The sequence below is a fragment of the Scatophagus argus genome, chromosome 20, assembly GCF_020382885.2.
Source record: "Scatophagus argus isolate fScaArg1 chromosome 20, fScaArg1.pri, whole genome shotgun sequence".
Classification (NCBI taxonomy): domain Eukaryota; kingdom Metazoa; phylum Chordata; class Actinopteri; family Scatophagidae; genus Scatophagus; species Scatophagus argus.
In genome coordinates, this window is record NC_058512.1 from 9,209,837 (window position 1) to 9,235,907 (window position 26,071).

The 26,071-nt window shown below is 41.0% G+C and overlaps 2 protein-coding genes across 8 annotated transcripts in view; both read right to left on the reverse strand.

Moving 5' to 3' along the window:
• bmpr1bb (bone morphogenetic protein receptor, type IBb) overlaps window positions 1–5,671 on the reverse strand; it is a 46,453-nt gene extending 40,782 nt beyond the window's left edge. For both annotated transcript variants that reach the window (XM_046375564.1, XM_046375563.1), the window contains exons 1-2: window positions 5,184–5,671; window positions 1,310–1,379 (exon numbers count right to left, since the gene is read on the reverse strand). The gene's annotated coding sequence lies outside the window, so the exon portion shown is untranslated. The remainder of the gene's footprint in view (window positions 1–1,309; window positions 1,380–5,183) is intronic.
• Window positions 5,672–5,879: 208 nt separating this feature from the next.
• Window positions 5,880–26,071, reverse strand: part of pdlim5b (PDZ and LIM domain 5b) — a 33,868-nt gene continuing 13,676 nt past the window's right edge. For 2 of the 6 annotated variants that reach the window (XM_046375556.1, XM_046375558.1), the window contains exons 3-13: window positions 24,764–24,915; window positions 17,615–17,648; window positions 16,747–17,270; window positions 14,121–14,275; window positions 13,249–13,276; window positions 10,404–10,567; window positions 8,343–8,523; window positions 8,068–8,248; window positions 7,342–7,462; window positions 7,137–7,252; window positions 5,880–7,028 (exon numbers count right to left, since the gene is read on the reverse strand). In XM_046375556.1, the coding sequence (XP_046231512.1) occupies window positions 6,939–7,028; window positions 7,137–7,252; window positions 7,342–7,462; window positions 8,068–8,248; window positions 8,343–8,523; window positions 10,404–10,567; window positions 13,249–13,276; window positions 14,121–14,275; window positions 16,747–17,270; window positions 17,615–17,648; window positions 24,764–24,915 (1,746 nt within the window). In that variant the 3' untranslated portion in view covers window positions 5,880–6,938. Of the gene's footprint in view, window positions 7,029–7,136; window positions 7,253–7,341; window positions 7,463–8,067; window positions 8,249–8,342; window positions 8,524–10,403; window positions 10,568–13,248; window positions 13,277–14,120; window positions 14,276–14,471; window positions 14,499–14,641; window positions 14,663–15,635; window positions 15,659–16,746; window positions 17,271–17,614; window positions 17,649–24,763; window positions 24,916–26,071 lie in introns of all 6 variants that reach the window. The other 4 variants (XM_046375560.1, XM_046375561.1, XM_046375562.1 and 1 more) reach the window with 4 other exon arrangements.

The following is a 26,071-nucleotide window of genomic DNA, read 5'->3' on the forward strand; positions in this document are numbered from 1 at the left end:
TGCATATATGAGGGACACTGTGTACACATTTACTATGTGACGCACACATGCGTTAAAAGAATTTAAACCTTCAACCTGCAAAAATATCTTCTATATTCTATCTTCTATTTTTCCTACTCAAAGATTCACATGCATGCTAGTATGAACACACACACACACACACACACTGATTCACACACAGCTGTCTTTTATTTGCCAGGATCCAGCCGCAGATGGTGATACAGTGTGAACTTTAACACAGGGATTCTTGACATTCTTTACGGGTGTGAGTTACTCTCCAACTCAAACCGGTGCTTGGCTTCGGCCCTCTTTACTTTCCTGCCAGCAGGTCGCTGTCACAGAGGGAGTCCGAGCAAAGCCTCACCCACGTATACAGGCTACTATTGTCTTCTCTAGGTACAGTAACTCTCTATTTCACAGCCCTACGTGAGTTCAGCTCCCGACTGTACAACAAGTCTTTATGTTGGAGCTGCGTCAGCATGTTTTGCTATTTATGATGGGTCCTGTAGTGGCAAGTTCATTGCTGAATGTAAAAGGAATGCTAATTAGACAATGCAGCATGCCTGCTGAAATCAAGGGACAAAAACATATGCAGGGCATCTGTGAACTTGTTAGAGAATAACAGTGATATAAATTTATATGACAACAGTAAAAAGATGAAATAATATTCCATGCAGAAAGTGCCCAAATTACATAATCAGTCAAAATTATGATCAAATGAAATAATTTGTTAGACATTGTTCTATAAAAATGTTTCATCTTTCATGCAGATGACTAGAGTTTCACAAGCCTTGCACTGCACTGAAATTAAAGCTTCGAGGAGTTTCTAAAATTTATTACACCCTATCATATGTTGAACTCATTCATTTCCTGCACTCCAGTCAGTAGACAGAGCCTGTGTCTAGCCTGATACTTTACTGGAGAAAACAGGATTGGATTATTGTCAGTGTGGTTTATTTTACATAGGCATCCACATGCTCAGCAGAAAGTCAATTAGCTTGCCACTTTGGAGGCAAATTGCTGCCGAGACGGCATTAAGGTCCCGAAACACACACGGGATCTGCTTTGCCAAATACTACCTCTACTGCAGGAAAATCAACACTCGATCCATCTTGATCAATACAGCTTTTAGCTTTGGATTTCATTTTCTTTACAATATTATTGCTTCGGTGCCTCAAATGAAACCACTCAAAATTAACATCCGAGAGTTTGCATTGAACATCTCTCAGTGTCAGTTTTACAGTCAAGAAATAAATATATGCTACATCAGAATTCAGTAAGTTTCAGTCAAAGAGATATAGAGACTCACCATCCAAACACTGGGCATCAGAAAGCATCCTGTCACTGTACCCAGCCGGAGCTCTGGCACTTGTCTTTTTCTGGAAGACAAAAAGTAGAGTTATTAGAAGGAGCTCATATGTCTGCATCTAAGAACTGAAAGGACTGAGACTAAATTTCATGTGCAGGTCATTTCCCCACTTTGACTTTCATCGAGTCATGCAAAGTACTCCTTATCCTCTTCTCTTCTTCGATCTTCAATCATCCCCCACTGATCCCGTACTACTTTCTCTGCCTTTTTTTCCTGCCCCTCTCTCTAATAACAGGATGTCTCTCACATGGTTGCTGACCTTCCAGGCAAAGACCAAAGCAGCTTGCAGATTTAAGTAATTCCTGTTGCCTGCATTTGTCTCTCATCAGCGACTCTAGATGAAACAGTGTGCTGGGCATCTGTACTTAGCTCTGGTTGCTGTATTAATTGTCAGAGCCAGTGGTCTTACCCACAGGTAAGAGGAAGATTATTCCTAAGTGGAACAAGATCTGCATTATGCCCCTACTCCCTAGCTGATAGGAACCAGAAGAGGTACAGCGTAATTCTCCCAGTGATCATAATGATAGTTTGTTTTCATGTTTTAATTCAAACTTAAATTACATTTAAAAACGTTTGCAGTATGAGCTACAAAGTGAACGTCCAGTCTATCTATCTATCTACGCTACAGAGAGGCTGTCTGGAACAAATGCAAGCACAGGCCTGCATCACAGGCAGCATCTGTGTTGATAGTGTTACTGTTACAAAGAAAATATGGCTGTGTGACTGTGTCTTTCCTTTGGTATGTATGGGTGTGCATGGAAGATGCTGCAAAGGGGTAACGTGCAGGGCCACTGGTAGAAATCAGTGAGTGAATGGCAGATGGAATATCTGTGGAAAGGCTTGATATGAGATGCTCCTCTGTGTGTGTGCGTGTGAGTGTGAGTGTGTGCACGTGAGTGTTTGTGTGCGTGGGTAGGGGAAAGGAAACTAGTGGAAAAAAAATGAAAAAATGTTCTGGCAGCTGGAAAAGACATTGAATCAAGTCTCGCTGGGACTGAATGTCTGACAGTTTGTCTCTTGACACACTGTAGTTCCACCATTTACTCTGACAGTCACTGCACTCCTGATGCTTATTTCTGGAGTGTGAGCTGATAAACTCAAAACATCAGTGTTACTTTTCTTCCGCCATGAAACAGAAAACTCCTGCAGCCTCTGCAAACCTGAAGAAACCACTAAGCCCCTCTCACAAACTTGGTCCATTACCTGACTAGTCCTCAAATACTGCTCCTATTCAGCTTGTTAATATGCACCAAATATCTCTGCCCTGATTGGCTGGACTCATTTCCTGTAATTATAGGGGAGGAAACTGGGGTGAGGGGGATTGCAGCTTGCTAAGTTTAGCCTGATGGACAAACCCAGACTCAGGCCAGTATCTACATAGATCATGACTGTTTGTTTGTTTGTGTGTTTTCTGTGCATCAGAGAGTGTATGAGTCTGTGTGTAGGTGCTCACATGTACAGGTACGCTCACATGCATTTCAACATACTTGCGATGTTCCAGATGAAAAGAAACTAAAATCCTTCACAGATGTATACCTTGTTTGTTCTGATTTCTTGTTTAAGAGCAGGGTATCAATAGTACTTAAAAATCCAATAATCAGATAAACTGTATATACAATTATATGGCTATTTTTATTAATGATTATTAAACTCTAATAATTATTATAATAATAAGCATTTCATGATTTTCTTGCAGCCATATTTCGAAATGTGTGATGTCTCATCATCCTTCAAACTCCATTTGTGGTGGTATAAATCCACCATAGACAACAGTTAATCATTCCACACACATAAATTCTTCCTCTCAGGTGAACACTTGTGTCTTTCAGTTTCAGATTAATTTTTGTTTTTATTACCATGAATGAACGTCACACCATATAAAGAGCTCTGTGAGGACGTCGTCACAGAGGTATTTTTAACAGAAGGGCCTGCCTTCAATAACTGAGCCTAACAAGACAAATCTTGGTACATTTCACACACATACACACACACACACTGGCCACCAGTGCCAGAGAGTCCAACAAGCTGAAACACTTGAAGCATGAGTCTGTGGTAGACCACAAAGTGCTGCCTTGCCATGCACCCTCACTTGACATGCCATCCCCACCATGTAAGCCTAATGATGGGCGTTACTCCTGCCAGGGGCAAAGCCAGGGCAGGAGCTGGGTGGTGGGTGGTGGTTTGATGGCTCTCAGAGTGTTTAATATTACCCAAGAACACCCACTCAGCTCTGCTTCAATGAGCCTTTCTGTCCTGCAGAAAGCTAGAGGGCTGCAAACACATGACCACAGACGTGGACAAGGTGCAGCAGGTTGCGCATGGATCCCTCTGGTCTCTGAGGTGGAGGCTGAGGTCCGACCACAGTGATGTCCCAGACATCAGCTCTGGTTCACTGATGCTCAGTGATCAGGTGCAGAGCACAGAGAGGTTTTGTTTCATGCATTCAGCAGTCACATATCACCATTTACAACCACGCAACTGTACACCGACAGCCAGTTGAGTATTGTGCTTACTGCCAGATGTTAACAGACAGAATGGATAATGGAATGGATCTATATTTAATACACTTCACCAGGCAAACATAACCTGCAACGTAATTGATGAGAAAAAGCATGAGAACAATAACATTATATTAAACAGCTAAAGTTCAAACTTGATATCGAAAGCAGAAGTTGATAATCTCACAAGGTCAATTTAGAAGCACTCCATCATCAGAAAATGACCTTTATCAGCAGGTGGAGTTTGCCATCTAACTGACAAGTTGACATTTAAAGTAACATGGAGAAGCAGGAAATTTAAACTTCTACGCTAACATTATGAGTGATGATGATCAAAAGCTCAAGAACTGCAACATCAGTCATGGTAGAAGCATTTAAATTGTTTACTTAAAGACTTGAAATGTAGGAAGACTTAAGATCCTCTAAGAGTGTATGTTTGTATGCTCTGTTTGTATGCTATTATTTTGTCATTACTTTGCTGTGTTCGGGATGTTTATATGAATTAATTTAGCTGACTGTTGAGTCTCATTCCCAGGTTGTCAAATACCCAGCTCGCATTGGATTGGTTTCATTTGATTTGACGAGCTGGGGCTCAACACTCAACTGTATTTCTCCAGAATCGCTTTAAAGGCGTGTTTACACGCAGCAACCCACAACTGCCACATATTATGCCTTAGTAGTAATATCCCAGTACAGAAATAATTCCAGCATTCAAAATTTACTTGTCAAAATATACTTAACATGACAAAACTAAAAGTATTCATTACGCAGATGATGCATTAAGGAGCAGATCACTTTTGTATAATATTTATTCCTGATTTGCACTGGAACAGAGATACAATACTCAGAGTGCCTGGCCAGACCTTCATCACTTCAAACTATTTTCGTCGGTAGTTGAATGTCGGTTATTCAAAGCGATTATTAACTGCGTCTCATCTTAACACAGGTCAGAGGCTCTATGCTCCCTCTGATCAGGTGTTCATTAGCACGTACCGAGCGGTGATCACTACCTTAATTACTGATAAGCATCATCATCATCATCGTGAACACCATCCTCACCATCACCACCACCACAGACTCCAACAGTAACACTGTCGGTAGACCCGCTGATCGCCCGCGGCTGCTGCCAGCCTCAAAGTGAGCGCAGACAGCAAAATAAACGCTTGAGCTGCATTGTAATGAACAGCAGCATGGGGGAAACATTACAGACCCCCCTGGTTTCAGTGAGTAAACCTTCATAATCAGACAAACTGTTGGAGCGGCTCAAGCTGCGCTCCGACACACTACTGACTTCTTTAAAGGCAAAGTGTCCTTACCGTCTGTTTCTCGCTTTAAAAACAGCTCGACGAGATCCCGGTTTGTCTCGATTTGGATCTCTGTTGGAGTTTCTTTAATTCGCATGTGACCCTCTGTCTTGTGGCAGAGTTTTAGTGTAGCACGCGTTATTTGAGGCTGGTGAAATCTGGAGTCGTCCTGCGCACAGCTCCCACCTCCGACGTCTTGAAGAAGTGCACATCAGCAGCGCATTCAGCCCAACTGGCACATTTTTCACTCCAGTAGCACTGCATAATAACTCAAGACACTCAGCAGTGAATATCTGTGTGTCATTCTTAAATAAGGTGATTGTTAATTGTCATACAGGAATGAATGTACTAAGTGTGTGTGTGCGTGTGTGCAAGTGGGTGCCGTTTCTCCCGTCCCCATGGAGATGTGTACTTTTCCCTCTTGCTGCAGGTAAAGTGCACGAGGCAGCTCATGATGGTGCCTGTCTGCCTGCTGCTAAACATCTCTGAACAATTACTGCCACAACTCCAGATTTATAATACAGGATGCATCAGTTATTTGCTGCAATACTTCCTATGTATTGACAAACACATAAAAAAAGTAAACAAATGTGCACAAATCATAAACAAGGTATTTCCAGTAAGAGGAATTTAATGTTTTGGTCCAGTGTCAGCCACAAAGAACAGAATAAGACAGTGTTAAAAAAGTTATAGGACATACTCAAGAGATTTGATTATGGTATTCAACGTTGAACCCTTTTATTGAAATGGAAGTAAGAACTGAAGAGAGATGCTTATTTATGCAGTGTCCAAAGAGAAAAATCCATTGCAAAAGTACATACAATTGTTTTCTATTCAAAGAAATGTATGCATGACAAAAGAAATCATAAAAAATATATTAATATTGTTTTGTTTTAATTGAACAAATGATTCAAATTAAGAACTGGCTGAATGACATACAGTTTCACTGGAAACATGCTCATGAGCCAGTTTGCCCCTGAATTATTAGGCATTACAAAATATACAACAACGCGACAACGGCGCAACTCGACCTGTTACAGAGTCACATTAATGACGAGACTGAATTTAATCCCTGCATATAATCTTTATGCATGAACAATAAAGCATGACCTGTACAGTGTCTAATTTATACTCTGCTGCACACGTTTTGTGCTTTCATTTACTGGGAGTGGTTACGTACATACCACATTACTTTCAAACAATAAAAAATACTAATATAATATTAACATTTCCCATTTTTATTCTTGAGGCCAGATGCCCAGTTCTTTCCTTGTTTACAAATAAATAACTTTTCCCCTTAAGGTTAAATAATGATAATTTCTAAACCTTTCACCTGCTGTACTAATAGCATAGGCTTCCATGTCAATATTGTTTTCCTAATACTGTCTGTGACCCCCGAGCGGCTCGGTATGTCATTGCAGTAAACTATCCTTTTCTTGTATGAAACAGAAATGCCTCATCAAGAGCTTAAAGCACATCCAAAGCAAATAAAAAGGTCAGCACAAGCACGTGTATTAAAAATCCATTTGAACTGACAGGGGACTAACAGTGTGTTAAAATGCACCCACGCATATTCATCTGTAAAACTGATAGGAAAATATTAGAACCAAACTAAAGCTTACAGTGGAAACTCTGACTTAATGTTACTCTAACAGAAACCGATCGATAAGATCAGTTTCAACTCTGAAAACAACATCTGACTGGCATATAAATTGCTATAAAAGGACACCTTTGCCTCATCCCATATTCATATTCATGGTGGGCAGGTCACACGTTGACAGTGTGGGCATGTTTCTTGCAGAGAGGCTTGTCTTTTTTGGAGAAGAACGGCTGACCTTCCAGATTAGTAGAGCAGACCTGTGGAGGGAACCGAAGAAACACAGAGAGATGTTGTTATTCACACAACGTTCTCAGCATTTCCTTATTTTAGATCTTCCTGTGAATCACATCGTCTCATGGACCTACCGCACACACAAAGCAGGTGTCATGCCAGGTGAATCCTAGAGCCTCCAGGAACTTGTCCCCAGCCTCAATGGGGAAATCACACCCATGGCAGTTGGTCCCAAACAGGTTGTAGTAATCTGAGTGAATAATACAATGACAAAATATCATTCTGTTTGCATGATTTTCTTGACAGTATCTACTTTACGGTTGTGGCGTCCTACTGTACCTTTTTCACAGTACGGCTGTCCATCCTCCATGTGAAACATGTTGCCTCTGATTGGCTGTTGGCAGGCAACACAGATGAAACAGGACACGTGCCAGGTCTGTTTCAGGGCATTCATCACCTCCTGCAGGGAAAATAGAAAACCGCTTCTTGAACAAATATTGTTATACAGTCCTCAAATGATCCTTCTATTTATCGAAGGAAAGACTCAAAAGCGTAAACTTAGAAGATTATATCCATTATTTCCATAATTATTCTTTGGATAGATATACCTTTGTGAGACCTAGTAATAAACAAACCATTTCTATGTGTCTCTCTGTATTTTGACAGCATTTCCCAATCATCACTTTGCATAAGACACAATACTTTAATGCTACTGGACTGACAGCAGCTGCTGCATCAACGAGCAATCATCATTTGTTCCACTGGTTCTAAAAGAGCAACAATAAACAACTAAGACTGATGGCATGAGTACATTTAAACTTTAGGAAAGTTAGGCATCATTATGGGGTACAACAGATAATGCATATGAGTGGCATTTGTTCTATTGGTTAATTTGAGCATTATAATTCAGTTTGTAATCCCATTCAATACAATGCGTTAAGCTGTCAGGCCCTGCTTCATATCTTTGAAGAACGGTCAATGGTGTATATTATATGAGTAGATAAAGACTCTCTCAGTACAGGCGGAGAACGCAGGGAACATTATCCCCTCAGTGTTGTGACTCACTCCCAGAATCTTCTGCTGGCAGCGGGCGCAGGTGGGAGCGAGGAACTGCTCATAGCAACGTTCACAGTACACCTGGCCCCTCTCCTCCACAAATCCATGGTCTGCCAGGGAGGAGTGGCAGTGAGCACAGGTGAATTCCTCAGGATGCCATGACATGCCCATGGCTACAAGGAATGGGCCCCTGGCGAGAAGAAGCAAAGGTATAGTGGGAAGAGGGATAGGTTGTTAAGATTTTCATTTTTCTCTCTAAATGCAGTTCTTCTGCTGTTGTTTACCTGATGACATTGTTGCACTTGTTGCACACTGGAGTGCGTGTGCCAGCTGGGATGTGCTCAGCACGCTGCACCAGAGAGTTGAGGTCCTGTGGATGTGGCTGTGGAGTGGGGCGGTCTGGACCTTTGGGAGCAGGGTTGGCAACTTTGCCAAAGGAAGGCACTGCTCCTCCCTTTGGGAAACCTAAAGCAGCAGGGAAAATAATGGGTCAGCATTCAAATGGAAGAAAAGAAAATAGCTGGTCCGGCATGATTGCGCTATACAAAGTAATGTCCTAGCATTACTTGACCAGTGAATGGAAATGATTTGATGATCTCTAACCTCCATGCCTGAAGCATGAGACAGCTGGGTTGGACAGGGCTACCCCGCCCAGCCCAGACAAGGGATCAATTTTCCCCTCTGAGGGAAACAACATATTCCCAGAGTCAGAGGAGACACCTGGAAAAATAACCCCCTCCTCATCTCAAAACACATGGAGAGGATGCACAGTTTTTCCCTCATTCTCTCTCACAGTGCAAAGACGCATTCAGGACAGGAGGTCAGAGTTGTCCTCCCTCAGAGGGAGCTCTTGAAGGTAAAAGGCATCGGGGACAGAGACAGTATTGAAAGAGAGCAGCGTTATCAAAGACTTGAAAGAAGTCAAAGGGCAAGTGCTCCCTAAATTTCCTTGTAATGGAGAGCAAACAAACTGAAAAAGCACACAGGGACACTAGCAGGGATGTGAGAAGAATGTGGGAGTGGGTTTCAGAGGAAGAAATACAGAGGAAAGTCAGCGGGATGGAAAGGTATACAGGCTCTGGACATCAGAGGAGGAATGAGAGAAAATACAGGAAAGGAAAGCCAATGTACAACACGTCTTATAATGATATCATGATTTAGCATCTAGTGTCCATTAACTTGCGGTAGATCAGAAAATTCACCCTGAATTCAAGGCGGTATGAATTCTGAATCAAAATATTAGCTATCTGTGTGGAAGCTGGTGCAGGGAGGTGGATGTTTACAAGCTGTCAGTCTAACCAATCCTTTGGCAAGAGCAGAGATTGAGGGCTGAGCCACCTTAAATAGGACAGAAAGTGAAACGGACATTTGTAAATCCGTCATTGCTGTCTGGCTGTATAAGGAAGATAAGGAGGCAAAAAAAAAGTTGGCATGAGAAGACATCCAAACTGAACCATGGCAGGACTGCAGACCTGTCTTCTCTTCTTCTGTCTCTGCCTCTTTTCTGAGACAGAGGGAGGAAGAGCAAAGCAAAGGAGTCACTCTGAAACTATACAAGTACTTGATTAAAGCTATGTATAAAATTTTAGTGATTATCTTTAACATATTTTGTTTTCTTTTTGGACAAACATGCAAAAAGCCTAAATATTCTACTAATTTCTTGCTGTCGAAGATGCTGGTAATTAAAAGCACCAAAATTATGTATTCACATAAATACTTTTAAAGGTCATGTAAGATGTTCCACAAGCGAGGATGTGTTAATCTGATAAATAACCCAGCCAACAGAGAACTAACTGTGGCCTGTCCAGCCCTCACCCTGTGGCATCTTTCAGCAGCCATTTCTGAATGGGTCTTTAGGGAAATACGTTAGGGCATATAGTGCATCTGTTCATGAGTAAGTGCATATTTGTGTCGTGGTATTGCTAATAATGACCCCTGACTGATGCCTTTCAGCAAATATTTACTCCGACCAGCTCAGGGTCTCATGGCAGGGGCTGCAGTATGTAAGGAGCAGCTTTCACACAAAATAAAATACATAACTCTCAATTTCACAATCTATTTAACGAGAGGGATCTTGGGAAAAGCCAATAATATGAGCTCATTAACAGAATACCTCTGGTTTTTATAGAGCTCATAATCTTAAATGGCTGAGTGTCAGGTATTAAACCTGCAATAAATGTTACAGCTGAGCAGCAGTGATTTAAAGAGTGTGACTGCCCTCTGTAGGCTAAAATAAGCAACTACATGAAATAAATACTACAGGCAAAGGCATGACCCAATCCATTCAAGTGACAGAAAGTGACAGGAGAAGGAGGAGAGGATTTCTGATGACTGTGCTCCTCTACCTGATGGACCTCCAGGCTGGAAGGAAGGCTTGTTCTGGGCTGCTGGACTCTTGAATGTGGAAGCAGAGCTGACGTTGCCATTCTTGGGTGCTGCAGCGGATTTGGAGTATGTTTTTGCAGAAGGCAAGGTGTGCACGGTGGGAGTAGTTTTGTCAACTGCCTCACTACAAAACAGATATACACATTTTGTATAACTCACATAACTCACTACACACACACACACACACATTTGTCTAGACATATATTGCATTTGCTAATGTTCTCTTGAGCAAAAACACTGTTTGAGACTCATGTTCATAGCTTTTCCCCAATGGCAGAAACTGTGGCAAACCCACTGTGGCAAACCCTTGAATAAGAGAGAAATGTAAGGCTGGGACCAGTTGACTTGAACTTCCAATACAGATTGATGCTAAAAGTGGTAACATTTCCAATCAGTCAGTCTGCATCTCAGTGACGGTCATATAAATTTCATGGTTGTAACTGCTTTTATTCTGCCAAAACAGCAGAGATGGAGACACTTTGAGGAAGTGGAGGTGACTTATCCTTCCACAATATATTTTAGAAGAAAATGAGTAGCACTGGTCTTTCTAGTCTACACTCCTTGTAAAATTTCACACGTCTTTCACTTCCAGCAAAGAACCACAAAGTGTTCAAACTGCATAAAGGCTGAAAACTTCTTGCATACATTTCTAAACTAGTGCAGGTTGAATACTTTAATGGGAACAAACAATTTGGTACATACAACCTGCTTCTCTAATTAAACAATGTTTGACAGAATCTAAACACTCTTTTCGGGATATGCCCTTTAGAAGCATCCTTAAAGTTACTGGAACAAAACCACCATCTGTGGGGGACACATACCGCGATAGGTGTTAACACGGCAACCAACATGTACAGTGAGTAAGTGCTGTTGCTGCCAAGATAAACTAGCTGAGAGAAAGGATTTGCGGCAACAGGTTAATACTGTTAGCCCTGAAGCTGTTTTAGTTTTAGTTACACGTCACGTCACTGTCCTGGCCACTTTCTCTCATCCTGTCTGTGGGTGTTGCTATTTGAATGACATGAGAATCATGTCTGTGTCTGTCTGGTTGCCTTAAATGCCTTGAATCAACATCATGAGAAACCTGATTTATGACTGATTTATGTGACAATCAAAAACTTGCAAAGACAATAACAGCACAACTTAAAGGCCTACAGCAAACAGTTATGGTTGTGAGTGGAGATGCGGTCATTTTTTCATTCTATTATGCTTTGAACAATGTTTTGTCTCATTGCTCAAATAAGTGCACTACAGGCACTTTTAACCTTCTACTCTTCCTTCCTTTATTAATCAGCGACAATGCAGTGAACAAATAGGACACATAGTGCAGCTGATGTTTTGCGCATAGATTATATAGCATTTAACTAATTCACAACTGCAGTCCAGTCTTAATGCACAGCTAATTCCTTCATATCATAAATCTTCACAAGATGGAAATGAACTGGAAGTTCTTGTTTTTTTCTGGTGTGTAAGAGGAAAAGAAGAAATGAAGTACTAAGAAATAAGCAACGTCAGAAAAGAGAGAAAATAGTTTAATGAGGTAAAATCATCGAAAGCTGACAAATGAAGGTTAGTGTAGAAAATGGAGGAAAAAGACACAGACATGCTCAGTTAAATAAAAGAATACAGAAAGTGCACAGTAGAGAGTGAAGGCTCAGATATCAAAGTTATGCTACAGAGAAATACGCATCTACACTGCAATATACTGTATTATCCTTATTTACTCACAGTGTATGCATTTCATTTACATTTTGAAATATAATTACATAAAGAAAAATAATATGCAATACAATTTTCACAACTGAACTGAACGACACTGAAGTGGGACATCAGGTAAGTCAGCCAAATGAAGGCTGTAACAATGTTGGTACACAAAAGGAGGCAAAATAAGTTTAATAATGGTCAAAATAAAATAAATAAAACAAGTTAAACAACCAAAACAAAACCTTGCCCACTACACATTTAGCAATCGTGCTGAAACATCATGATGCCAATCTCTCAGCTTGTTGTACTTGTGTCCTATAACTTCTGGGTCCAACTTGTTTGCTCTGATTTGCCCCATAAGACAGGAATTGGAAAGAGAAAGAAGCGGAAAAGGGAAAGTTAAGATTGTAGCAGAAAAGCAAAAGATAAGAGGAAGCATAAGGATAAATGAGGGAAAAAATAATAACAGCACCCACAAAACGGGGCTGCTGGAGATGAATATAAAACAAGAGACTCGCAGATGTGTATTGAATTACAAGCCAAGGCAGATGCGTAATATCTGCCATCTTTTTAGGAAGTCTACACTGAATAAAATGTCACTAACAGTAGAAGTGCAAGAATGTCTTTCTGGCAGAGCTGATATTACCCACAATACCACTTAATTACCCAGTTTCAAGTGAGTGACATACTGATTGGTTGGAGATCTGGTAGACCGTGTTTACTGCAGATTAAATCGACTTAAGACAGAGAGCAGCGGTACAAATCATAGCCTGTGCTGAGTCCATGGCTGCATCCACTCAACCATCCTCCTCTAAGAGCACTCGATGTGGTTTCTCCAAATTAAGCCTTAAATTAAGCATGATACTGCGGGACTGTAAGACCAGGAAATCAGGGCTTAACTCTGAATTACAGGCTCCCAGACATGCTTACTTGAGTACTTTGAGGGCCAGTTCTGAATATGAAACCTCTATGATCAAGAAGTTATTGAAACAGTAAGAAAACCATTGCTAAAACACATGCATTACCATATTTCCTTCAAAAGTTCCCACAGACACAGAGACATACCAGATTTGATTATATCAAAAACCACCAACCACTTACTTCTTTCCACTGGTCTCTGGAGCTTGCTCTGTAACAAAAAAAAAAAAAAAGCAGAGATGAAAATAAAGCAAAAAGTATAACAAATGGACAAAAAAAAACAATGCTTGTTCATCTTGTCACAGTAAGGCCCACATGAATGGGTGGCCCACAAACTAGGCCCTGATGGGACTTCCTGGATCTACCCACCCAATTGTTCACAGCTGCAGAAACAGCATAACAGACTGGATAGCCATTAAAAGTTCATCGCATATTCCAAACCAGTCTGGTAACATCATTTGACAAAAAGAGAGCTGGAGAAAGACAAATCTCTCATCTTACTGCAGTTTAATAAGTGAGTTACTGTAAATGTCATTTTGTGTCAGTTAAAAAGATTCACACACACACACTCACACAACCCCTACAAATGGAGGGAGGCCCAAAGCCGCAGCCTGCTCATGTAACCATCAATGTCACTTATAGTCTAAACGGTAACAAAAAAAATATATTAAATTGTATGGTGATGAAAGCTACTCTGACTACTAAAGGGACTATAATATCACTCAAGTTTTTATAAAAGACAAATGATTATAAAACACTGACACAATTAAAGTCATACAAAAGCTTCCAAAGAAAATATGTTGTGAAAGGTTTACAATTGGTAACCTACTTTTAAATCTGTCAAGTGGTCCAGTCTAAAGTGATTTAATGGACCTGAAATGAACTGACAGCAATACCAAACTGAGACTCATAATACTCAGATAATTCCCAAATGAAATTCAGCCAGTTTCAACACTTAAAAAAACACTACATGGAGTAATAAGCCACTGCAGAGTGTTATGTCATCATCAACAACCTCTCTAATACCATGTAAGCACACTCGGGTTTGTACACACCATTTTCAGTGCCAGTGAGCTGGGCCAGAATCCGGAAAGAGCGGGACTGGGAGGTGCCGGTTCGTGGGTGCCAGTCCTCCGTGTCCTCGATCAGGCGCTTCTTGCTGGCATCGCTCAGTGGGGATGCATGATTTCCAGGCTCCACGTCAGGTTTCCTGTACAGTCAGAAATGTTGAAGTCACAGGCACAGAAAGCATCTGTGTTTATGACTAGAAGTTCAGTTTAACAGAACTCCTACTACAGGATAATGACATTCCACATAATACACAAAGGCAAACTGACATTCACAGAGCAACCAATCAACACAGCACATTACTGTGAGAGCTCCACATTCACAGATTTCACAATTACCTCCTCAGTCTAGCTGGAGGTGGAGTTCTGCAGGCAAGCAATGACAAAGTAGTGAGGGAAAATGCACAGAAAAGGCAGAAAAGAAATTCACAAGTCACGTCAAGTGCTAACAATATTGAACCGCACTGTTTATATGGGAAAGTAAAGAAACTGTTCTAACCTATACTTACTTAAGACTTCTCTGAGGCTCACTATTAGAGAGGAAAACCACAGAGTGGACGTCAGACAGATCAAAACTACACACAAATTCCTTAAAAAGTAATTTTTATGTCTAAGGGGTGTTGATTAATTAATTGATTAAAGTGAAGCGTAATTAGATTTACTGGACTAAATTGGTGACGTCAAACACAGACTGCATATTTACAAACAGCAAGTTGAGTGATAAAAGTGACAGGGACAATTTGTCACCACAAGGTGGGAGTAATGAGCTTTGAAAATAAAAGATCAGCTTTTCATCCTAAAATAATTCGACAGTACCCTAGAATGCAATATTTATGTTAAGTGTTTACATGCACAGTGTAATTCAAGTGCAGTTGCAAACTGTGAGTAAATGAGTTTCTCATCAAATAAATGAAATTAAATAGTAATAGTAATAGTAGTAATAGTAAATGAGTAAATTTCAGTTATGTACAATTTTTAGTCTGCGTCTGTTTGTTTCTGTGTGTGTGTCAGGTGAGCTGAGGTGAAGAATGATCAAATGCAGAAAAGGTCAGGCTATTCTTAGCCAAAGCAGAATATATTTGGCAGTGCTTTGTCTGGCCTTGAGCAAAAGTACTGACAACAGTAGCAGATGGGAGCTGCACAGATGTAGAGCTGGGTGACTTCAGCAGGCCAGCGTGCTGACAGGCCTGCCCGCGCTGGGTGTAAACACGGTAATGACTAACAGCGACAGAACAGAATGACCAGCCTCAGCCGGGGATAGGCTCACTGCCTATCCCATAATGTCACAGAGATGGGTTGTTTACGAGGGTTTGCAGTTTGTTCAGACCTTGAAATGGACATGTACTGTGGATGTGCATGAATGTGAGGTTTGCGATGGGTTAGCTCAAAGAGGTGTAAGCATGCCTTTGGTAATCATAAACCAGAGAAATGTGAAGGCTGTAATCACATTCCACATGGTTAGAAAGTTACTGCAGCAGATATATTATCATTCACAGCACTAACTTGGTGTCTGTCTCTTCTTCCTCCTGTGGGCAAAAAAAGGGGGTAAATGGAAGCCAAGAAGCAGAAGCATCAATAGACCAGTTTGAGAAATAGACCAAACATATCCTTTAAGTGAAAGGCCCCTCTGAGAGAATGTGTATGAAGAAAACCACGGAAAGCACAAACAAAGCATGCAGGTCAGGACACAAAAACACACACATGCTTCAACAAATGCACTCCACCTCGATAAGCAGACAGTCTAAGGTTTCATGAAACATAAGGACTGAAGAGATGACACAGTAAGTCCCTGATAATTTCACTTACACTGTACAACTCAGTAAAATTTGTAACATACAGATATATAAGTAGATTGCCCAGGTGTATTTAAGTACGAAGCTGCTTTCTCACTGAAATCCAATATAAACAGATCGCTGTGACCTATTTTTTCAGGTGACATCATATTAAACCTAGCTCAGTGTACCGTAACCCAAGCAGTAAGCCAAACCCTGCTGATGAAGCCTGGCCCAGCCAAACTTAGCTCTGTCCAGCCCCCAGAAGCACAAAGCTGCCAGGATTCTGGCTAATTAGAAACAAGTGTTACACCAGCACTGCCTGTTGGGCAGACCGTGTGTTTGGCAGATCTGCGAACCGCACTGTCAATTATATATAGACGGGCAGTAGCATCAATTAGCATGTTGTCTAGACTCTTTTCCAGTTGCCCCATGGAAGATTTAAACAAGATGTGCGGCATGCCTCGGATTTTCCTTGCAGCTGTGTGAAAACATAAGTGATGGGCTGTTATTTCAATGTTAGCTTTTCAAATGCGACGCATATTTTGGGGTGAAATAGGGCATGAGGTAATATAAGAAGAGCAGGATGGAATATTTCATTTTCTGCAATATATTCCTTCAGGTAGACGGCAAATCAGAAATGTCAACTAATCTGTGGCCTCTGTGAACCACAACTCCTTCTGGACCTGACACAATATGCATATATTGCTAAACCATCATATAATATTTGGCACTCACATAAATAGTGAGGTTGGTCCAGGACTTCAGCTCTACTCTTCAGATTAAAAAGGGACCGTGTGAGAGAAAACATATGGTAACTGTGTTTCATGAACGGTACCTACCCATTGAAGTGCTCTGACAAGCCCTGGCTCTCCAAAAGACCTCGTCTCTGTCCCATAGCCACCTCACAAGCATTGGTGTTGGAGTAGAGGTTGATAGGTGTGTTATAGACGGAGGGCTGTGGGACATTAGGATGGGAGGAGGGGGCTGTCACTCTGGCTGGAGAGGAGGAGTTAGATGAGGAGGAAGATGCGTAAGGGGTGTTGATGGCGGAGCGACTAGGGCTGGGCCTGGGAACGGAGTTTGCTGGAGCTGAGTCTGGGGCAGCAGGGCTTGACCTCAGCGGAAAGGGAGGCTGTGGCGGCTGAGATGGGGCAGCTGGCGTGAAAGCAGACGATGCGGAGGGAATGGTGGCTACTTTGGGGGCATCCGGGGAGGCAGAAGCAGTGACCACAACGCTGCCACCGCCAAAAGGCCGGGCAGTCTTGTTGTACGCGGGACTGGGCTGAGTCGATGGCTTGGTGTATGTGGTGCTTGGGGCAGGGTGAGTGATAGGGACAGGCTTAATGATTTCTTGAGGTTCATCCTGGATAAATGTGGAGACACACAGCATGCACATACAAAAAAAAAATATATCCACAATCAACTCATGCATGTAAATCAGCATTCCTAAAAGCACTGCACAACAGTCACATCCAAATGAATCCAAAATGTGTTTTCACTCAGCTGCATGAATGAAAGTCATGCCTGTGCCATACAAGTTTAAGAGGTGCTATAACATGTGAGCCCTCGGGTCAGTTATGCATGCCAAACCAAACTGTGTTCTGACATAATCTCAGAAGGGCACAATAAGCATGTACAGCTTTAATAAATGGGTACAATATTTTTACAAAAATATGATTCAGGTATAAACATTTTTTTGCTTCATACCTTAGGTACTCCATCTTCGGGGGCACTGGAGGGTCTGTGAACATAGAAAGAAAATTATAAAAGATGCTGTAAACACAACATCTTTATTGGAGCCATTCATAATGTTGTAATAAAGTTTAATATCTGTACATCAAAGCACTAGACACACTAACTGCTGGGAGAATCAAACTTTCTGAGTCGACTGCTGTGTAGCCTTATAAAGAGAAACATTTTTCAGATGATATTTGAGGTATTATTTTATGGCATATGAGCCATCACCCACATCGAGCACTGGTCTCACAATTATGCATTGGATGTCAGATCACGCTTGGAACAACCCAAAACAAGAATAAATTGAATAAAGACAACTAAGTGTTTACAGTGACAGATTACTTGGCTCAAGCAAGGTTCAAACTTTGTACATTGACTTTTATTGTGCGGTGAAATCAATGGAAACAAAATGCAGCCTAGAAAGCAAGAAATGTTCAAAACGTTGGAAAACAGTCAACAATGATTATATACAAGTTACAAAACCACCAGTATGTTTGAACCCGCTGTACTTCAGGGTGTGTATCCATGATGCTCACGTGTGGTGTGTATCTGGTTTACAGTTATGATTGAAGCAGCTGCCACAGTTTTATCACCATTGGGAGGGGAGGGTGGTCTGTTTGTCTCTTCACTCGAGATGTCCTGGATAGAAACTGGCAAAAATCCAACAATGCTTTCATCCCCTCCTTTTGTTTCATTCTTGACACACACAGTGCAAGCACTGTCTACCACAGTGTCAAATGATTAAAAAATAATAATAATAATAAAAAAACAGCTTAGGATGTATTTTGTATTAAACAAAATGCAACCTCAATGTCAGTTCCTTCCTTTAATGAAGCATTAAAGTTCAAATGCAGATGGATGCCTTGGTTAACAATGTATACTATATTTGGTATGGACATGAAGACAGTGCGGCCCTAATTCCTCATAAAAATAATGTTAAAAAAAACAATGAGTCAGCAAGGCCAGTTCCTGACCGGGAGCTATGGTATGTCCCCTGGCGTCCTTCCTTTCTCTGCCATATTAGGAAAACAGTCAACAAAGTCAATAAAAAAAAAGAAAACTCTCATCATATTTCCTTTCTGACAGAGCACAGGAGCAAGAACTGAACCCGGCACCGGGTTTTTAAAGAGCCCCACCCTCCAGCCAGATGTTGATGTCATCTGTGCCCATACTTCCATTTACAGTTTCCACTTAGCAGTTAATATAGAGCATGCTTATTTTCCAGTGTACTTGTATTATTGGATTTGCTTATGGAGAAACAGCATGCAGTGCCAAGGAAAACAGTTAAAGGTCTAAAGATCAAACAACACATTCCATTACAAATAGGACCCAGTCTACAATGAGGCAGTGTCTATCTGCCATCAGTGGCCCAGAGTGAGGCGGTTGGGCGGATTCTCTATCTGTCTTTTCCCAGAGCAAACTGAACAAACACTTGCTCGGGTGGTCCTGCGAACATCTGTTCAGCTCGACCCCTCTGTTCTGTCCTGCTTCCAGCCCAGTCGGACCTGTTTTTGTTCTGCTGTGACAAAGAGACAAACTCTGGGTGAGTGTGTGGGGGCACGAGCGTATATTTACTTTCTGGTGGCCATGTGTACATGTACATGGTTAATCTCAATGAATAGATAGTGTCCTGACACCACATGTTTTGTCTTTCAGGTGTCTTCTTGTATTATGTTAACTATCTACTTTATACTTTTCATTCTGGAGATACTGGCTACTGTTTCAAGGATTCTGGTCTATCAGACTGCTTTCCTTGTATGTCTAGCATCACCGATTGTGCTCCATTTTGTGTTCATAACACACATAAATCCTGCCCCTGTTCAGTTGGTTCCTCCTAATCTAATCAGGATGCCTTCTTTTATTAGATTAGAGATGCTGATATGTGCAAGATTCATTTCATGGACCAATTTTATAGACTACATAGTTTGTTTTTTAAAAAAAAAAAAAAAAAAAAGTATATAAATTAACAGATTATCTTGATAGCAAAAGTGTAATTGGAAGGAAAAAAATAGCTTTCATCAACATAGGCTTATCTGTGAAATCTTCACACACACACACACACACACACACACACATCTCCACAATAGGAGAATGAGGAGGTTAACCGGAGGAATAAGCCTGTGGGTAAAGCAAGCTGACGCATTTCCACCCTGCCCGTGTCTCTTTGAGGGCCAAGAGAAACAGTCTGGCATATGACATCTGACTGAATGATGGAGGGGGTAATAGACACAGCTTTTTCACCACACACACACAGACATGTCTTACCAGCTCAGACTCACAACATCCATCTTTTAACATGGGGGGAAAGTTGCTCAAATAAAAGTAGTCTTTCATTTTCACTGTGTTGTATTTAATTCACTTTCGCATACAGCTTTGGCGCAAAAAACTACAGATCTGGAAAAGTTCTATGGACGCATCTTCAGTGACTGTAAGCATCTGTCTGGTTTTATTCTCTAGACAATTTGTTTACTCTCATCATATTAAAGCAGACTGGGAGTCAGAAACTTGGTACAGATATTATATGATATGTGGGAGGACAGAGACAAGTAGAATTCACACATGCTATCCATACAAGTTACGTTGTTCCAAAACCTCGCTGAACAAGATCTTCTCTCTCATGTTTAACTTTGTGTGACAAATGTTAAAACTCGGTGGGAGACCTGGCAAACACTACCTGTTTTCTCAGATTTAAAACCAAAGCACGAAGAAGGAGAAATAAAACATAGGAAAGCAAAACAAAAACCCCAACAGAGAGACGTGGAATTACGGGGTGTGGAAAATAACTTTTCTTTCTGTGTTTTTGTTTTTTTGTGCAGCCAGCCTATCCGCTCAGTGGCTAAACTCACAGCTTGTGTCTGGCACAAGGTCTCCCCTGTCTCTCACCCCCCCCCCCCCCCCCCCCCCCTTTATACTTCTCCATGAACAAGCATCTTGGAAGAGGGAACTTTGTGTTTTAGAGTCAAGCTCACGTCAATGCTTCTTTACAGCTGAAGATTTTAAAAAGAGACAAACACGTGACTGCTATTTACACAGTTAAAGCTCATTAACATGTAACTGGATGACCTGCTGCTGCTGCTGTAGGTTGCTTAGACACTTCACTAACATGGTTATTGACTGTATCTGACTTGTCTGCACACGTGTCAAGCAGGAACCATGTGCACTTGTCCATATCAGCAGTCACATGCATCGCAGTGAAGGAAAACATTTAAGCCATTTGTTACCATGTGCCTTATCAGGCTCTTTTACAGCGCTTCACTGTGTGAGTGATGACTCTCTGATCACATGTGCTTGTCTTGGCAAGAAATAGAGGAATTAAAGTTACCCACAGACCTAAACAAAAACATTCAAATTTGCATTTTACTGCCTTCAGTAATCCAACCAGCATCGAGACCAGACTGATAAGTAAAGCGAGTAGGGGAATGAAGAAGGTCTCCTCGAGGTCAGGTCTCTGAACGCAGCGACCACATCAGAATAAACTGTTGCATTAACTCTTGTTAATGTATCTCTTTCAATGCAGGTCCAAAAACAAGCCCCCATCCTCTCTTGCTTTTCTTCCAACCGCCACACCACATTTGGCTGAGGCAGCCAGGAGTCAGTGGGGCTCTGGGCTGCACTGGATTGTCCTCTGTCTCACACTGTTTTAACCATTCCATAAGACTTGCTGGCTGTACTTTGGCCATACATGAAAACATTTGTAGATTAAACCCACAGCTGCCTAGACGACTTGTGTTTAGCTATACGTGGGTTGTGGGGGGAATAGTATTATATACTGCAGATACAGCACTGTCTGTATGTGAGACGACCCAAAGGGTCATACAGTCCATATAAAACAAGGTTGCAGTTTGGGTATATCAAATCTGAAATTAGAATTAAGGAGTTTATGTAATCGAAAGCGGAAGAGGGTAGTTAGAGTAAGGGTATCTTGAAAGTCTACGTGTTTCCACTGTTCAACTGGCTTTTGAGTTAGGGAAAACTTAACATCTTTCATAAGCTCGACGCTGTCAGTTTCCCCTAAGAAACAACATGTGTTCAAGGCACACAAATATGCACATAAAGCGGAAAACACACTTAATCTCAAACACTCTTGCGTCTTGTGGGAGATCACACAAGTCCAAAACATCAGAAAATGGTTGGATGGCAGACCTCGCTGTGCTGATCTGTAGTATCTTTGAGGTTTTGGAACCAGGTGCAGCCAGCCACAACCTCTGGAGAGTGGGGTTTCATAGCGCTGTGCTGCATATTTCAATGACAATAAATAAACATCAATTACCATTCTTTCCTCAGGATACTTCCCACAGCCGCCTGGTGTAAGTGACTGCTAGCTGCTCAGAAACAAGAGTTTCATGATAGTGGAACACAAAGTACCCATGATATTCACTGATTAGTGCTGCACCTATCAATTGCAAGCGCATCCAAAGATCTGAAAACTGTTGTATTTGCTGACATTGTTTTGACATGTTTTCCTGAGACCACAGTCTTGGAAAGGGAAACCTGGTTTCTCCCTCAGTTGCAAAACACATAACAGCTCCTCGCTCACTCTGACTCATCTTGACAGTTCTGTTATTTACTCTATAGTGGAGCGACGCGATGAGGAGAAGACTGTCAAAAACTCAAATACATGTCCTCCCTGATGTTTCCACTCACCCAGCAACAGGGAAATAAACATAAAGACATCACTGTGAGTGCCATTTTCACTAGACAATATACAGAAACACTGCATGGCATGCACTACTTTATTTTTGTTTATGGGATACTTGTGCCTTACAACATTTCTAGCTAAGAAAAATATGCGACAGTGTGGGAAAGTCATTTTATAACCACTTCTATTTAAACTGTGCAACTGCTGGTGTTATCTGTTTTAGGCTTCTGTTTTTGCATTAAATGTTATTTACTGTTTGATTTCAGTTTGATTAAAGCACATATAGACTTCGTTATCTGGGCCTGGATTGTGAAATCAGTGCATACAGGTAAGCAAATGCATGTGAACAGAGCTGTTTAAGAACTTTTTAAATAAATAGGAAGAGGTAAATACATGTCAGCCCTTTATAGTGTCCTTCTCACCAGGATGCCGGATGTCATTTTTGCATGACTACACCATACAGACTTGGATGTGTCTTTTTTAGAAAGTGCCCAGATGACAAATGACATAATACTACTAAACTGCAGTCACATTAATCTTCTCCTGGCTTTCTTGGAATGTTATTATGACCCTGATAGTCTTATCAGCGATCATGCAAACGATAAATCAAATCTGAGAACAGACTTGAAGTCTTCTGCTTAAATGGTGTTCTTATACTTTACACTGTCTTTTAAGTCCTTCAGAAGACCACCACATAACGGTCAGCGTGACTGCATAATCCTACTTTCTTCAACCATCTCTGAACTGACATAATATACATAAATTCTAAATTCCAGGTAAAAAAGCATCCAATTATTCAAAACAGATTTTTAGCCATGTTAATCAAAGAGATCACTGTATACTATGTATGCAGTAAAGTGGCTCCAAAGCTCTTCTTTCTATGGCATGCAATATCAATACCATGTAAACCATCTTTAAAAAAAACCCAGCAAACAACAATCATCGCTCTCATTTGTAATGAGGAAACCTTTTGTTGTTTAGTGGGTGATGTTAGTTGTAGTTTACATATCCTGGGAGGCCAAAATGTTTGATGTTTCATTGTGCATCCATTACCCACAGTAGATTACATGCAGCTGTGGGACAGGGCTATTTTAGGACTATTTTCCCACGATTAAAGCACAGAGGCTCCGTTCTGCTTTGATGTGGAGATGGAATGACAGGACATGCAAACCAGGCTTTGAGTTTTTCTGTCAACATGTTTTACAGCTTGGGAAGCGTGCGTGCTTCGCCTCCATTTGTTTGAGTCTCGCACTAAAGCTACACTTCTTTACACTTTGCTGCACAAAATGTACTGTGTTTGGATAAAGCACCTGGCTAAAAATCATTACAGGTTTGTTCAGTTGATGCTCTTCAAGGTAAAACCAAATGAACAGCTATTCTATCTGAGCTGGGTGAACTAAACTTGGACAGCTTTCCCTGTGAAAAATGAGCTAAGTAAGTAAGTAAGACAAACTCAGAATTTCCCTGTGAGTGAAGCTCTGCCCTAGACGGTCTATAAAAGTTGTGTGAACTAAAACCTTTACTTGGTGAACCTCAGTTGAATCCCTGTTTTCTTTTCTTTGAAGCACATATTAAGGGACAAAGGGCTTTCATTTAAAGGGCTCCTAATAGTGCGGTAGAGCTTTAATACACTCAAGGGCCCCAGAAAACAGGGTCTTCCTTTTGTCTGATGGGAGAAGCAGAGGAACAGCTGATGAATTCAGCCTGTTCAAGCCAAAACTCATCTGAAGACTTTTTCAGATTCTGTCCCATAAGCCAGGAAAAGGACATGTGTAAACCATTAATTAAGAGCTTCTCTGTCATACCACATAATTCAGATGGTTCTTCCTTTCTGTGTGTGTGCCGAGTAGCATTAATATGCAGCAAAGCCGCTTTGATGATGTGGTATTTAAGCCTCGATGTCCAAAGGGTAGACTTTCGATAGTGAAACTGCAGCTTAACTCCCAATTCTACTGATTTGCATTGAATATATTTAATATGGTTGAAAATGTGATGCTACACAAGAACACATGAGAGTCACTATAAATCTAGCATCGGGTTAGCCATAGCACCCTAATTACAATGCAAATGGAAGGACATATAAATCAATGCTACCGTGCAAGAGACATCAAGCTTAATTCAGTCTTTTTAATGTTACAAAGCTCCCAGCAGGACCTCAGCGGCCTGGCATCAGCTGTGACAGAAACACTGAACTGTTTTAAATGAGCACAACAGGGGGTCATCTGTTTCAAACGTGAAAACGAAAATTGAATCCAGCCCAAGTAAACCAAATATGCTTCCCATTTCCCGATTAAAGTTCATTTGTTTGTATGTTCAGTATCCTCTCAAAAGCAGCTTCAAATTCAAATACAGTAATACATTCTTCAAACAGACTTAAATACAAAATGGAAGCAAAAACAACAAAGTAGGCGTCATGTTGCTGAACTAGGAAATCAATAGATTATGCTTTAGAGTGTGTTCAACTGCTGTGTGCTGGTTACCTCTGTAGAGTGAGGCTGAGATGGTCTGTGCAGGCCTTAATCTTGTTCTGGGCCTCTAGGTGATTCATGCTGTCTGTGGAAATGCCATTGATGGACAGAATGATGTCTCCAACACACATCTTGGCTTTGGCCGCCTTGCCCCCATCAGTGAGCTGCAGTAACACACAAAAAAAATATAGCTCACCGTGGACATATTTGAAGCAGCGAAGAAGAGCATTAACATTTAAGACCACCTAAGATCATTTCAGATTGTACCCTTTAACATTTGCAACTTTTGGGTTTGCACCTGTAGTTTAATTAAATGAAAAACAGCAAAAAAAAAAAAAAAAGAAAAAAAAGAAAGAAAGTTACGTATGCACATCATGTTGATTTACTTCACCAATCACCAAGCATTGTGCTCTCCTTTCCGTTTCCTGTCTTATGTAACTTTTGTCAGATAAGATAGGCATCTTATTCTTCATTCTTCAACATCACAGCACAGACACGACAGGATTTGTCATCCACCAAAACAACCTTTCAAACAACAAATTCTCAAAATGTAAGAAATATTTAGCAAATTTTATTAAAAGTTATAAACTTTACACACATATTTAGATGCTGTACATTGAGAGGGCACCACTGATGCAATCTTCTGCTCTTCTGTGTAATACATGGTAGCTTTGAATCATGATAGCAAAGGCTTAAAAGCTCTACAGCCACCTTTTTACCAGAGACAAGGGTAGGGCTGAGGTTTAATCAGGTCTTCTATCCTTCCATCACGCTGAGACTCGCTTTTAACACACAGGAAGTAACGCAATAAAACCATGACGATGGGATGACTCTCTACCAGGTGTGGTGATCACACAAGACTGCGCACACCTCATCAATCACTCAGCACACTCGTCACACACCTGTGCAGCCATGCTGACTGCTATCATGAAAACCAAAAAAAGAACTCTGTGTACTTATAATCTTACATTGGCATTTTTATGATCATATCTTCATGTCTTTTCTCGGTTGTGTGAAAGAACAGAGCTCACATTGTCTAAAGCCTCAAGCATCTAAGGAAAACAGGAACATGAGAAGCACACCTGTACATAACATGGCAACTCAGGTGAGGTCCATTAATGTGCTGAGAGACTGGAAAGCATAATGAAGAAGGTGTGAAGCATGATGGAAGTAAAGTGATTTTTTCTGTCAACTACCGAATGTGTAATTTGAACTTAAACTTTAGAAAACAACTGAATGCTCCACCACTACCATTAAGAAATCCAGAGCAAATTTCTATGAAGCAAAGACCTATTCAGCCATCTTCAGTCACTCACACTT